This window comes from Staurois parvus, unplaced genomic scaffold, assembly GCF_062004578.1.
Source record: "Staurois parvus isolate SC_StPar_1 unplaced genomic scaffold, SC_StPar_1.0 ptg000173l, whole genome shotgun sequence".
Taxonomy (NCBI): Eukaryota; Metazoa; Chordata; class Amphibia; order Anura; family Ranidae; genus Staurois; species Staurois parvus.
In genome coordinates this window covers 1,895,068-1,909,085 of record NW_028317969.1, presented here as the reverse complement: position 1 = coordinate 1,909,085, position 14,018 = coordinate 1,895,068, and the positions used below count along the sequence as shown (strand labels likewise).

Here is a 14,018-nt window from a genome sequence, read left to right as displayed (position 1 = left end):
TGCTCTTACACCCATAAAGGCTGTAAAAGCAATCATTTCTCCTCTCTGGCTGCATTCTTGCAGCCATTGAGAAATGCTGTGATTGGTCACAGCTTGTCACATGGTACAAGGCTGTTGTGAATAGCCTTGTACCATGTGACCTCTATGATCATTCACAGATTTCACATGTAGTAAGCAATGATGTCAGGAAGTGACATCTTGCTTACTACTCTGCATGTGATCACTGATTGGCCACTCAGTGATCACATGATCGGGACCTCGCACAGAGGTCCCGTACAACGATCGGTGTTCCATCGTGTCTGGAGGACACAGCGGGCACCGGATCGCGGTGCTGCACGCTCCCAGGGAGCGTGCACAGCTTGAAAATGAGGGAGCCGTTTATGAACGGCAACCCGCCCCTGGACTGCCACCGTCTGGCCGTTTATAAACAGCAGCTGGATGGGAAGTGGTTAAAGCCTATGTGTGCATGGGTACATAGAATAACATGCTGGGGAGTTTACCGGCTGTAGAAAAAAATGCCAGAAGCCAAAAACAGCAGCTGTAAAAAATGCCCAGTGTGCATGAGGCCTTACAGACCAAGTGACAATTTATTAAAAAAAAAAAAAAATACTTGGGTTCTGCATTAATCCTCGTTTGTGTGTACAGCCTGTAGCAATCCAGAGGCACTGCGCAGTCATTCTGTTCCTTTCAGTTCCAATCCATCAGTCTGCTCAGTGACTGAACACAGACGCCGTGTGTGAGACGTACTGATCTCATCTCGGCAGATGCTGACTCCACGCCGCGGTACGCAGAGAGACATCGGAGGGTGAATCTACAAATCACTACATGAAACTCATACTGTATGACAATATACAGAAGAGGAACCAGCAAACAGACATGGAAATGTGACATCAAAATGCTTTTCCCCTGAATGTTACAACAACGGCTCAAAGATGCTGCGACAATCGATTCAATTTACAGCTGGACTGCAGCCTTCTGCAGAGTTGTACCGGTTCCTCTTCTGGTCTGATATTATTTGCTGTGATTTCACTGCACTGCGAGCTCCTCACAATGTGCATTAGCCTGAGTGTCCCAGTCCCGCTCCTTTCATTTGCTGGATTTTAGTTTTTTTTCCCATCAGAGGTTCAACATCAAATATGGGCATTACCTAGGGTGGTCTGCCGACCTGATCACACCCAATCCTCCAGACTGGCATCCACCCATCAAAGCATTTTCATATTTGCAGAACACCTTCCAAGATCCAACCCACTGCTTGCATCAGTGATGACAGCTTTTGAGAGAAGTAATGAGGCAAGGTGCTGTGATGTTTTCAGGAAACTATGTACGGCACCCTGCTGGCCCCTCCCACCAGCCATGAGCTACCTGCATTTCATAGTGAAGCACAGAGATGGTTGCAACATTAGAATGACAGGCAAGGTCAGCTTTTTAAATACCCTTACTTCCCTTATTTAACCACTTCAAGTCTGGACACTTTCAGCCCCTTCCAGTTCAGGCCAATTTTCAGCACTATCACACTTTGAATGACAATTGCGCGATCATGCAACAATGTACCCATATGAATTTGTTAGCATTTTTTTGAAACAGATAAAACTTTATTTTCATGGTATTTATTCACCACTGGAATTTTTATTTTTTTTGCTATACAAAATGAAAATGTCCAAAAATTTGGAAAAAAAAGTGTTTTTCTTATAACATTTTGCAGGGTCAGTAGGGGGCCCCATAATATGCCCATGGTACCTTTCATAGGCTTTTTTGGGTGTGGTTTGAGTGTGGGCAAGGACACAGGGGCCCCGTGAGTTGTCAGTCTGCCCCTGATCAATAATATCCCTTAAAAAAAAAACAAATTCTTATAACAAAAAAATAATCTTGCTTCATAAATCTTGGCCAAAATTTATTCGGTTATCTTTTTAGTAAAAAAAAAAAATAACCTAAATTAGTTTATAACCAAAAATTATAATTTTTCAAATGTTTTTTTACATTTTTCTTTTCTTTTTTAATATTTCTTTATGTTTTTTTTAACATACTGTCACCCTAGCAGTACAGTGTCACCATAGGGACACTGTACTACTTGTGGGGGGTGATGATTTTTTTTTTTTTTACACTGATTGCTTTTACACCCATAAAGGCTGTAAAAGCAATAACTTCTCCTTCTCTCTGGCTGCATTCCTGCAGCCATTGAGAAATACTGTGTGAGCTGTGATTGGTCACAGCTTGTCACATGGTACAAGGCTGTTTTGAATAGCCTTGTACCATGTGACCTCTGTGATCATTCACAGATTTCACAAGTAGTAAGCAATGATGTCAGAAGTGGCATCTTGCTTACTGCTATTCATGTGATCACTGATTGGCCAATCAGTGATCACATGATCGGGACCTCACACAGAGGTCCCATACAACGATTGGTGTTCTGCTGTGTCCTCCGGACACAGTGGGTACTGGATCGCGGTGCTGCACACTCCCAGGGAGCACGCACAAGCAGGGAAGCGGGGAGGACATTTATGAACAGCCACCCGCCCCTGCACTGCTCCCGTCCAGCCGTTTATATACATGGGCCGGATGGGAAGTGGTTAAACTGCAGTGTAGTTAGTAGAGGTTCTTCTAGAAGGAGGAGGAAAAGTGTATGAATCTTAAATTAAAAACTAAAAAAAAATCTAAATTCAGCAGTCCGATGCTGCAGCTGTTCCCCATCAGCTTTAAACCAAAGAACTGAGTGATCGTGTAACTGCGGATTCCTCAATTCTTAGGTCTGCTAGGTGACTGTCAGTGTTCTGCCCCTCCAGCAGGGCTGTTAGAAACCACGGGGCCTCATACAGCCAATCTGACAGCCCCCCCCCCCAGAAAAACAGTTTACTATGCTTCAGTTATGAATAAACACAGTCAGTGATCGGTACCAATCACTCTGTGTTCATTCATGGGCTGGTAAATGTAAATATTTAACAGAGCCTTCTCCCACGCTCCATCTTGAAAGATCCTGTTGTGGGCTTGCAGCTGCCAGTGGGAAGGAAAGGAGGGAAGCTGGCAGCACTGCAAGGGTGGAGGCACATGGGGAGGGGTCCTGGGTAGCAGGGGGAAATGTATGGTGCACAGGGAGGGTGATGGGTACTGAGTGAGGGGGGGGGGCAATTTCTGGAACTAAACCCCTGTATGGCTCTTCCTGCAGCAGATAAAAGCCAGCATGAGGGAGAGCAGAAGAAGCCAGAAAAGGTAGTCATACATGGGATCGGTTTCAGTAATTACTGCCCCCCCCCCACTGTGCCAATCACCCTCCATACCCACATCCAATGCACCCAACTGCCTGGGCCCCCCTGCTGGCCTTGACGCCGCTCAGGAGGACTGGTGGTATCCCCTTATCCTTGGCCATGCCCTCCAGTGCTCACTGGAACACCAAGCTCAGGTAGGGGTGGAAGTGGCACGCCAAAAGGCTGAGCCAACTACCAGTCAAGGATCTGGGTGGATCCCGACATTATTGCTGGGATCCTTTCAGAGACCAGAGTGGGTCTGTGACCTCAGCAGACATTAGAGCCCTGTCGGCTGATTCTGGATCACAGGAGTGCAAAATTAAATGTACCCACTAAAGAAATATGGCCAAAAAAGAGCTTTGGCCATACTTCTCTTTAAAAAACAAAACCTACGTGGAGGAAAAAGATCAATATTGTACTTACCTTTCTACCCCCCTTCCTCATCGGCAGAGGTGAACTCTTCCTTCTGCTGAGATCCTGGAGAATGGTGGGCACAATAAAACCCCCAACGAGTTCCGCACCAAGATCTGATGTATTCTACATTCTCCAGAACTCAGTGGAAGGATGATGCCACCCTCACCTAGGCATTGCAGGGAAACTTTATAACTTTATGCCCTTACAGGTAATTTTTTTTTTTGTTGCGCAGAAGTTTTATAAATTGAATTAAGTGGCAAGCCATTCACTCCTGACAAGACAAAAAAATAAAATAAAATAAAATAAAACTTGGCCCATCTACAGGACACAATCCATCCATAAGCAAAGATTTATAAATGGTAGAATTAGTCAGTGACAAGGTGAGGGGTGACACCTTCCATCAATACACAGCGCTGCTCCAGGTCCTGGTGTCATCCTTACATCTGGCTGATGGGATGCGATTACCGCATCAGAGGCAGCCATTAGTATTCAGCCCCCGAGGACAGGCTGGGCCGCTCTGAAGCCGCATGCACCATCCCGAGGAGAAGCCAAAATTAATTTTCATTCTCCCATTAGCGATGCTGACGGGGCAGAGCTGAAACACGATACAGATGGCTGCTGTCATTAGCAAGATAGGCGTTGCCAAGATTGTACAACGAACTCGATCTCACTAACAATGCCGGTAAAGAACTCAGACAGATTTCCCAGTAATGCTCCAGTTTAAAGAAGAACGCAATCCACCGGGGAAAGGAGTCGTGATGTACTGCAATACTACTAAGAAGGAAGCGTAGCCTGCATATGTAACATCCTATGTTATACATAATGAGAACATTAACCACTTGAGCTCCTAAGGATTTACCCCCCTTAATGACCAGGCCTTTTTTTGCTGTTTGGCGCTGCACTAATTCATATGATCATTGCGCGGTCATGCAATGCTGCACCCAAACGAAATTTACGTCCTTTTTTTCACACAAATAGAGCTTTCTTTTGATTGTATTTTATCACCTGTGCGCTTTTTATTTTTTGCGCTATAAACAAAAAAAACACGAAAAGTTTGAAAAAAACAATATTTTCTACTTTCAGCTATAAAAAATATACCGTAAACTCAAAGTTAGTCATAAATTTAAGCCAAAATGTATTCTGCTCCATGTTTTTAGTAATAAAATCCCGTGCATTAGCGGGCAAACTGGCGCTATCTGGGAGGGGCGCTAACACTATCTGAAGTCGCCAGTGACACTAATACAGTGATCAGTAAAAATCTGTTCACTGTAATCAATGACACTGGTGACAGGGCAGTGAAGGGGTTAACTGGGGGGGGTGCGATCAAGGGGTTAAATGGGATTACTGGTGTACTGGCGGGCAAACTGGCGCTATCTGGGAGGGGCGCTAACATTATTGGAAGTCGCCAGCAACACTGATACAGTGATCAGTAAAAATCTGTTTACTGATCAATGACACTGGTGACAGGGCAGTGAAGGGGTTCACTCAGGGCTCGGGGAAGGGGGGGGGCGATCAAGGGGTTAGACGGGATTACTGGTGTATTAGCGGGCAATCTGGCGCTATCTGGGAGGAGCGCTAACACTATCGGAAGTCGCCAGCGACACTAATACAGTGATCAGTAAAAATCGGTTCACTGATCAGTGACACTAGTGACAGGGCAGTGAAGGGGTTAACTGGGAAGGGGGGGCGATCAAGGGGTTAAATGGGATTACTGGTGTACTGGCGGGCAATCTGGCGCTATCTGGGAGGGGCGCTAACACTATCGGAAGTCGCCAGCGACACTGATACAGTGATCAGTAAAAATCGGTTCACTGATCAGTGACACTGGTGACAGGGCAATGAAGGGGTTAACTGGGGGGGGGCGATCAGGGGGTTAAATGTGTCCTAGGTGTGTTCTAACTGTGGGTATGTGCTGTTTTACTCATTGTTTGTATGTCTTCTTCTCTGTCTGGAACGGAATGTGTCCAGGCAGAGAAGAATGACATCATATCCTGTCCTGTGTAAATGTCAACACAGGACAGGACAGGATAGGACAGGGACCGATCATCTGATTTCAGCCAGACATCACTGGCTGAAATTGAATGATTGATCCCTCCGGGATCAAATGGTGTCACCCGTGGGTCGGCGAGAGCGCGCGCGCCCCCTGGCGGCGAAAAAGTCGGGAGCGCGGAGCCCGTTTTAAAACGTGCTTTTGCGCCCCAGTGCCGCCCTGCACACGTATATATACAGTGGCAGGGCGGCAAGTGGTTAACAGACTGACTTTTCACCAATTTTTCCTATATTACACATCTTAACATTGCAGACAAACTTCTAGATTACATAGTCTATACCAGCGGTAGACAACCTGCGGCTCTCCAGCTGTTGCAGGACTACAAGTTCCATCATGCCTCTGCAAGTCATAGCTGTAACTGTCAGTTTTGTAATGTTGCTGTTGCAATGCCTCATGGGAAATGTAGTTCCACAACAGCTAGAGAGACGCAGGTTGCCTACCCCTGCTCTATATAATAGCCGTTCTGCCTGCCAAAGATTTGCAATTTTTTTCAGGCCCAATGGAAGCTGCATAACATGTTAAGAAAACGGCATTTTGAATTTAATTTTTTTCTGTTTAATTATATGTTGTGATTAAAACTGTATGATGCTGCTCAGTGCTGGAAGCTCAGGGGCGGACTGACCATTTGGAAACTCGGGCACTGCCCGAGGGCCCGGGGTCAGTAGGGGGCCCCATGAGATTCCCCTGGTACCTTTTTCATAGGCTTTTTTGAGTTTGGACAAGGACACAGGGGCCCTATGATCCCCTATTGCCCGGGGGCCCCATGAGTTGTCAGTCCACCCCTGGCTTGAAGAACTACGGAGAGCCGGACTGCTGTTCACAAAAAGCAAAGTGGTCTGGGTTTCCAGTGCTCAAATTAACAGTGCACAGAGAGTAGGCCTTTTTGAATGGTGCCCCTTGTTTCGGAGGAGGGGGGGGGGGGGGACCACTAGGGACCCAGTATGCAGTACTCTTTGTGAGAGCAGCAGTCCGGCTCTCCAGCATGCTCCCACCCCAGGCAGCTTCTTACAGTTTTAAAACCTAAATTCCAGGAATTCAGCCACTATGGAAAAAGTGCAGGCACACTATGGGTTAAGTCCAAGGAGGTGCATAAAATCTCCTAAACTTATCTGTATTATCTATAACACTGATACTGGGGCTGTGAGAGAGGCACACACTCAGCCTCCTCTCTGCTGCCCATTCAGAGAAGCCTTTGTACCGCAGCGCTTCGCATGAATGGGGTGCGATTCTGATGCGGTGCGGAATTCTCACTGAAAGCGCTGCAAATTCCACACTGCATCAGTGTGAGCCAGGGCTAAAAGTGAATCAAACTCAGTCGAATGATGGAGAAAAATTGGTTTAATAAGTGAAAGAAAAATGGGTGCTTTTCACAGGCTCTGCCTCCCATCACAGCACAATGCACTGTACATAGCTGGCAATTACGGAAAATATCGATAAACTGGAGGACACCAAGGAATTTCTGAGATTCTTATTCCACGCACTTAGTAGCGACATTCAATCCAGACTGTAACACTGGAGACTTTATGCTTTATCAATGTCCTGCTCACAGACAGCCAATGGCTGCCAGCAAATTCTGAAATGGAAAATGGCCCGGGAACGCGTCTGGTGAGCAGACAATCCCAGCACACACATACATAAACAGTGTATCTAAAGTTTCTTGGTCATTTTTGATACAATTGTGAAAAGGTGAAAGTTTTTTATTACTACTTTGGAACAACTAATGCAAAAAAAAAAGTTAAAAGATGCTACAATATTCAAAATCACAAATTGGAAAAAAATCTATTATATACTGACTATAGGTCCTCATGCACATGGGACGTTTTGAGAACGCTGGTAATGTTAGCTGTGTAAGGCACGTTAAAAACTTGAGTTTTTTCACCTTTTATAGCGTTTTTTGCATTAGCGTTTAGTGGCGGTTTCCCGCGTTTCTTTTTTTACATAAAAAAAAAAAAATTGGGTTTTTTTCCAGCCAAAAAACGTTGCTTAACATTATTATTATACAGTATTTATATAGCGCCAAAGGGTTTGCTCAGCGCTGTACAATAGAGTGGGGGACAGTACATGAGACAAGACAGTAACAATACAATACACAAGGGGTTCGAGGGCCCTGCTCTTTCGAGCTTACAATCTAGGAGGGAGGGGAAGTGGTACAGGAGGAAATGGCTGTAGGGGATACATATTACCATTCCCAGTACAAATCCCTGCATACCTAAATCCCCCTAGTAGCACATACCACCCCCCCAATTTGCCCCATGTAGCACTAATCCTCCCCCAAATTCCCCTCTAGCACAAATCCACCCCCTCCAAATCCCCACTCCTAGCGTAAATGCTCTCCTCAAATCTCCCCTCCGAGTACAAATACTCCCCCCTAAATCCCCCCTTGCAGCACAAATCCCCTCCCCCCAGTGCAAATCTCCCCCCCAGCCAAATTCCTCCTCCTAGCACAACTGCCTACACATTACCATTCCCAGTACAAATTCACAAATTGGAAAAAAATCTATTATATACTGACTATAAGTCCTCATGCACACGGGACGTTTTGAGAACGCTGGTAACGTTAGCTGTGTAAGTCACGTTAAAAACTTGAGTTTTTTCACCTTTTTTTAGCATTTTTGCATTAGCGTTTAGTGGCGGTTTCCCGCGTTTCCTTTTTCTTTTTTTACATTAAAAAAAAAATTGGGTTTTTTTTCCAGCCAAAAAAACATTGCTTAACATTATTATTATACAGGATTTATATAGCGCCAACAGTTTGTTCAGCGCTTTACAATATAACTGGAGACAATACAGCAACAATACAGTTCAATACAAGAGGGTTAGGAGGGCCTGATCCTGGGAGCTTACAATCTATATGTAAAGCACTGCATAAATTGATGGTGCTATACAAGTACCTGTAATAAATAAATATTTTTTCCTCCACTGAAGCAAGTTGGATCATGCTTTATTGGGTTTTTTGTTTCCTTCCTTTGGATCAGCTGTGGGTATAGGGTTGTGTATATGGGGGTTTGTGATTTATTTTTTTTCTATAGTCTTATGCACACAGGACGTTAAAAAAAAAACAAAAAGAAAAACTCTCCTAGAAGCTGTCCTCCTGGCAGCAGTGGTTTTGCAAAAAAGAAAAAAAAAAACAAAAACAAAAAAAAAACGGCTGCTGCTTGTAAAAGTATCTAAGCATTAAGGCGCATTTACAGTCGTCAGGTGCTTGGGCGTTAATTCATTTCATTGGCCAGAATGGTAATTTATTCTGGCTATTGAAATGAATTAACGCTCAAGAGCTAAACGTCATTTAGACGCATTTAGCCGCATCGAGCATTTTTTCTGCCAAAACGCTGCTGCTCCTTACCTCACTGGCCCTGGGTTTTTCTCCTGCTGGTAAACGCTACTGAAAGCTTCTAAAAGTCTGTGTGTGCATGGACACATAGGATAACATGGAGGGCCGTTTGGAAGCAGGGTTCCTATGGCAACTCACTCTACAGCAAGGGCACAGAAGAGCGGTTAAAAACAAACTGCTCCAACTTGCTCATTTCACTGGCGGTTGCCATCTTCAAACGGTTGTAGTTTAAAAATTCTAAATTCTACACTGAAGAGCTTTATATTGTGAGAATCACAAGACCCAGACCTACATTTTGATGCATAGTATGTCTCTGAAATCTAAAAAATTAAGGCACAGTCGCAGTTTAGAATTTGCCCTTCAAATTTGAGGTGGCTAGAGTGGAGTTTCAATGAATGTCAATGGGCGGCGTGAGTTGCAAACAAATAGTCATATTGTGAAAACTATCAGGACTATGGCTCAGCCGTGGACATTGTTAGTGGCAGCAGGGATAGCTGAATGTTTTGATATAAGATTTGTGTAGGTGGGCTTGAAAATGAGGGAGTGATGGCAGTTTAGAAATCATGTCCTGATTTTTCAGCTCACACTCTAGCTTTTGTCAGCTCCCACTCTAGTTTTGAACGTTCCGCCATTCATTCCTAGGGGACCAATTTCACCACAAAAACGCTGATATTTCGTGAACCATTCAGCCATTGAATATGATTTTTGTTTCTACCAGGATTCCTGCATACTCCCCATTCATGGACAGTGTTGTACTGACCTTAATGGTTTGGGAAAATCACACATTAAATGGCCACCTATCTGCGTTCCCTTTACAGTTATCGAAAGAGTTTCCGCCTTGGCTTACCTTGGGTCGCTTCCACTGCACTCCTTGGACCCGCTGCGTATTGTAGAACAGGGATTCATTGTTGGGTGGAAATATCGGATCCTCGAAGAGAACTTTATCCTTTTGGCACTCTTTCTTCAAGGTGTGATACTGTTGGTTCCCGAAGGGCTTTACCGAAGAGAACATTCTTCACCAGAACGAATATCACCTAGACACAGCAGAGCAGTCATTAAGAGGTAAATGAACAGACATTACTCTAAATACAATGATGCATTAAAGAAATAAGAACCTGCAACGTGGCTTAATGGTTAGCACTTCCACCTGGCAGTACTAGGGTTGCTGGTTTGAATCCCAACCACGGCACCACCTGCCTGGAGTTTGCATGTTCTGTGTGGGTTTCCTCCGGGTACTCCCGTTTCTTCCCACACTCCAAAGACATGCTGATAGGTAACTGGATCCTGTTTAAAATGGCCCTAGTATGTGTATATGTGAGTTAGGGACCTTAAATTGTACACCCCTTGAGGGTTAGGGACTTAGGTGAATGTACAATATATATGTAAAGCGCTGAGAAAATTGATGGCGCTATATAAGTTCCTTAAATAAATAAAATAATTAGGCCAAATTAAAGGAGAAGTTCTCCTTTTCGGGCAGAAAATGGCCCTAGTAAGTGTATATATGAGTTAGGGACCTTAGAATGTACGCCCCTTGAGGGTTAGGGACTTAGGTGAATGTACAATATATATGTAAAGTGCTGCTTAATTTGACAGTACCTGAAATAAATAAATAAGTGATCAGATTGATTAATATATTGCAAATTTCCAGTCCCTAGATGTGATGGCTGCATTAGTTTTAACTTTATTAGGCATTTATCCTTTTTTTTTTCCTTTCCAGTGATCCTGCCAGTAACATACTCCCTAGTCAATGTTCACTCCTCCATGGTATCTATGAAGGAGCTACATTGTCACTGTTTAAGGACTATAGTACAGTCCCCCCTTTTCTCGTCTCCATAACATACAGTAGGGAGATGTGTTTAGTAGTCCAGAGAGCACTAGGAACAATGTAATAGATAAGGGTACAGACAGTGCCAGGACAAGGTCATGTAGCACCCAGGGCAAAGATATCAAACAGATAGATGCAGAAAATGCATGAGCATTATGTGTCGGCAACAATCCCCTTCCAAAAGAATGTGAGCACTAGTCTGTACGCTTATCCCCAAGCATAAAGTCCCTTTGCAAGCCAAAATTCTCCCCAAACAAAATTCCTCCCTCTTCCAGTACTCTTGCCAGCTTTATGTAGGCACTCTCAATGCACTGCCCCCCACCTGACATGATACCACAGTGCCCAAGGCAGCCGCCCATCCTGCCCACCCCTTGTCCTGGCCCTGGGTACGGAACAGAAAGCAAAGAAGTTACCTCTCCATCCTGATAGAAATTTAGTGAGTTTTTTTGTGCATATTCAAATAATTAGAGAATCATTTCAATGTTTTTGGGGTTTTTTTTAATAGGCGAAATAAAGAGAAGCTCATTGTTTGGGATTATATAATAACTTAAACTGTATGCAGATCCTAGGGCCCCATGCACACTGGGCACTTGCTGTGTAGCGTTAGCTGTATAAAGTCACGTTTTTTATAATTTTTTAGCGTTTTGTGCATTAGCATTTAGCCAAATTAGCAATTTTTTAGTTTTTTTTGTACAAAAAAAAAAACATTTGGCACAAAAAAACTCCCATTGACACCAATGAAATGACACAATTTCTCCCACTGATACCAATGATAGGGCACTATTCCTTCCACTGACACCAACAATAGGGCACTATTCCTTCCATTGACACCAATGATAGGGCACTATTCCTCCCACTGACATCAATGATGCCATTCATAGAGCACAGCAGGGTCCGTTCACTGACACCAACAATAGGGCACTATTCCTTCCATTGACACCAATGATAGGGCACTATTCCTCCCACTGACATCAATGATGCCATTCATAGAGCACAGCAGGGTCAGTTCATAGATCCCTGCTGATCAGAATGGAAGGTGCCCATGTGAAAGGGCCCTAAGGGCTGGATTCAGCCCTTTAAAAGACTAGTTTCATTTCCATTCCTGATTTTTTTCCCCTTTATCAATTATATATATATATATATATATATATATATTTTTTTTTTTTTTTATTATTATTATACAGTATTTATAAAGCATCAACAGTTCGCTCAGTGCTGTACATTACAATGGGAGACAGAACATGCGACAGTACAATAACAATACAATGCGATACACGAGGGGTTCGATTGCCCTGCTCCTTGTAGCTTACAATCTAGGAGGGAGGGGAGAGTGGTACAGGAGGAAATAGCTGTGGGGGATGGAGTGGTAGGAAGAGTGGAGGAGGTCGGGAATTAGCAGGGGGTGGGGTAGGCTTCCCTGAAGAGGTGGGTTTTCAGGTTGCGCCTAAAGGAGAGGAGAGTAGGTGATAGTCTGATGGATTGGGGTAGGGAGTTCCAGAGTATGGGTGACGCCCTGAAGAAGTCCTGGAGGCGGGCATGGGTGGAGGAGATCAGGGAACTAGAGAGAAGGAGGTCTTGTGAGGAGTGGAGTGTGCGTGTTGGGTGGTACTTGGATATTAGGTCAGTGATGTAGTTTGGGGCAGTATGGTGGACAGCTTTGTACATCAATGTTAGGATTTTGAATTTGATCCGTTGGGCAATCGGGAGCCAGTGGAGGGATTGGCAGAGGGGGGTGGCGGAAATGGAGCGGTTGGTAAGGTGAATGAGTCTGGCTGCCGTATTCAGGATCGACTGAAGCGGGGATAGCCAGCGATGCAGGCCAGTATATATATATATATATATATATATATATATATCTTTATATCTATCTATCTAGATAGATAGATAGATAGATAGATAGATAGATAGATAGATAGATATACACACACACACTATTCATACACTATAAAAAGGAGAACGGTGGAATAAAACAGTCGATATCATATATAAAAAGAGGTCTGTGTTTTAGCTGCCCACACTTAACACTTTAATGGCAGCTGTCAAAATTCAGCTTTAAAATGGAGGGTTTACAAAGTGGGGAAAAAAAAAGAATAAAACAGTAAATCAAACATCACCACACTTTTGTACATAAACAGATTAGAATAAAATCAATACAGAAAAGCTGCAAAGTTACCTTATCTATCAGCGGTAATAGAAGAATTCAGAATTTACATTGACGAAGCTTTCAGCTGTTTTCTCACAATATGTAATAGGATCACTTTCATTTACAATTTCAGAACTTGTTTTTCAAGCGAGGTCAGAGCAAAAGGATTCTGGGTAATAATACGAGACAGTATACTAACAGTAAATGTTATCCAGCTGCCAAAAACACAGCAGTAAAAGCTGTAAAACTCCATTATGACTCATAGACAAATGTAAGAAAATCTTTTAATGGGCGATGTACGACCTGTGAAGTGTAAGTTTCTTGAGAAGTTTCCTCATTGGGGAATACTCCAAGTAACAATGTTCTGCAGTTCCTTCGAACTATTGTGCAATATTATTTTATAGACGTTCTTAATTATTATTATACAGTATGTATAAAGCGCCAATAGTTCGCTCAGCGCTGTACATTACAAAGGGGGACAGAACATGTCACAGAACAATACAATGCAAAACATGAGGGGATTGAGGGCCCTGCTCCTTGGAGCTTACCATCTAGGAGGGAGGGGATAGTGGTACCGGAGGAGATAGCTGTGGGGGATGGAGTGGTAGGAAGAGTGGAGGAGATCGGCAGTTAGCAGACGGTGGGGTAGGCTTCCCTGAAGAGATGGGTTTTCAGGGTGCACCTAAAGGAGAGGAGAGTAGGTGATAATCTGATGGGTAGAGGCAGGGAGTTCCAGAGGATGGGTGACACCCTGGAAAAGTCCTGGAGGCGGGCATGGGAGGAGGAGACCAGGGAACTAGAGAGAAGGAGGTTTTGTGAGGAGCAGAGTGTGCGTGCTGGGCGGTACTTGGATATTAGGTCAGTGATGTAGTACGGGGCAGTATGGTGGACGGCTTTGTACGTCAGTGTTAGTAGTTTGAATTTGATCCGTTGGGCAATCGGAAGCCAGTGGAGGGATTGGCAGAGGGGGGTGGCGGAGATGGAGCGGTTGGAAAGGTGAATGAGTCTGGCAGCCGTAT

At 44.1% G+C, this 14,018-nt stretch overlaps 1 protein-coding gene across 1 annotated transcript in view; it reads right to left on the bottom strand.

Annotated features, from left to right (window-relative positions):
* The window catches only part of CAPN5 (calpain 5), a 176,651-nt gene that overhangs the window by 113,245 nt on the left and 49,388 nt on the right, over nucleotides 1-14,018 (bottom strand). Inside the window, exon 2 of the mRNA XM_089676752.1 lies at nucleotides 9,879-10,065. Within this exon, the coding sequence (XP_089532878.1) occupies nucleotides 9,879-10,043 (165 nt within the window). The 5' untranslated portion in view covers nucleotides 10,044-10,065. The remainder of the gene's footprint in view (nucleotides 1-9,878; nucleotides 10,066-14,018) is intronic.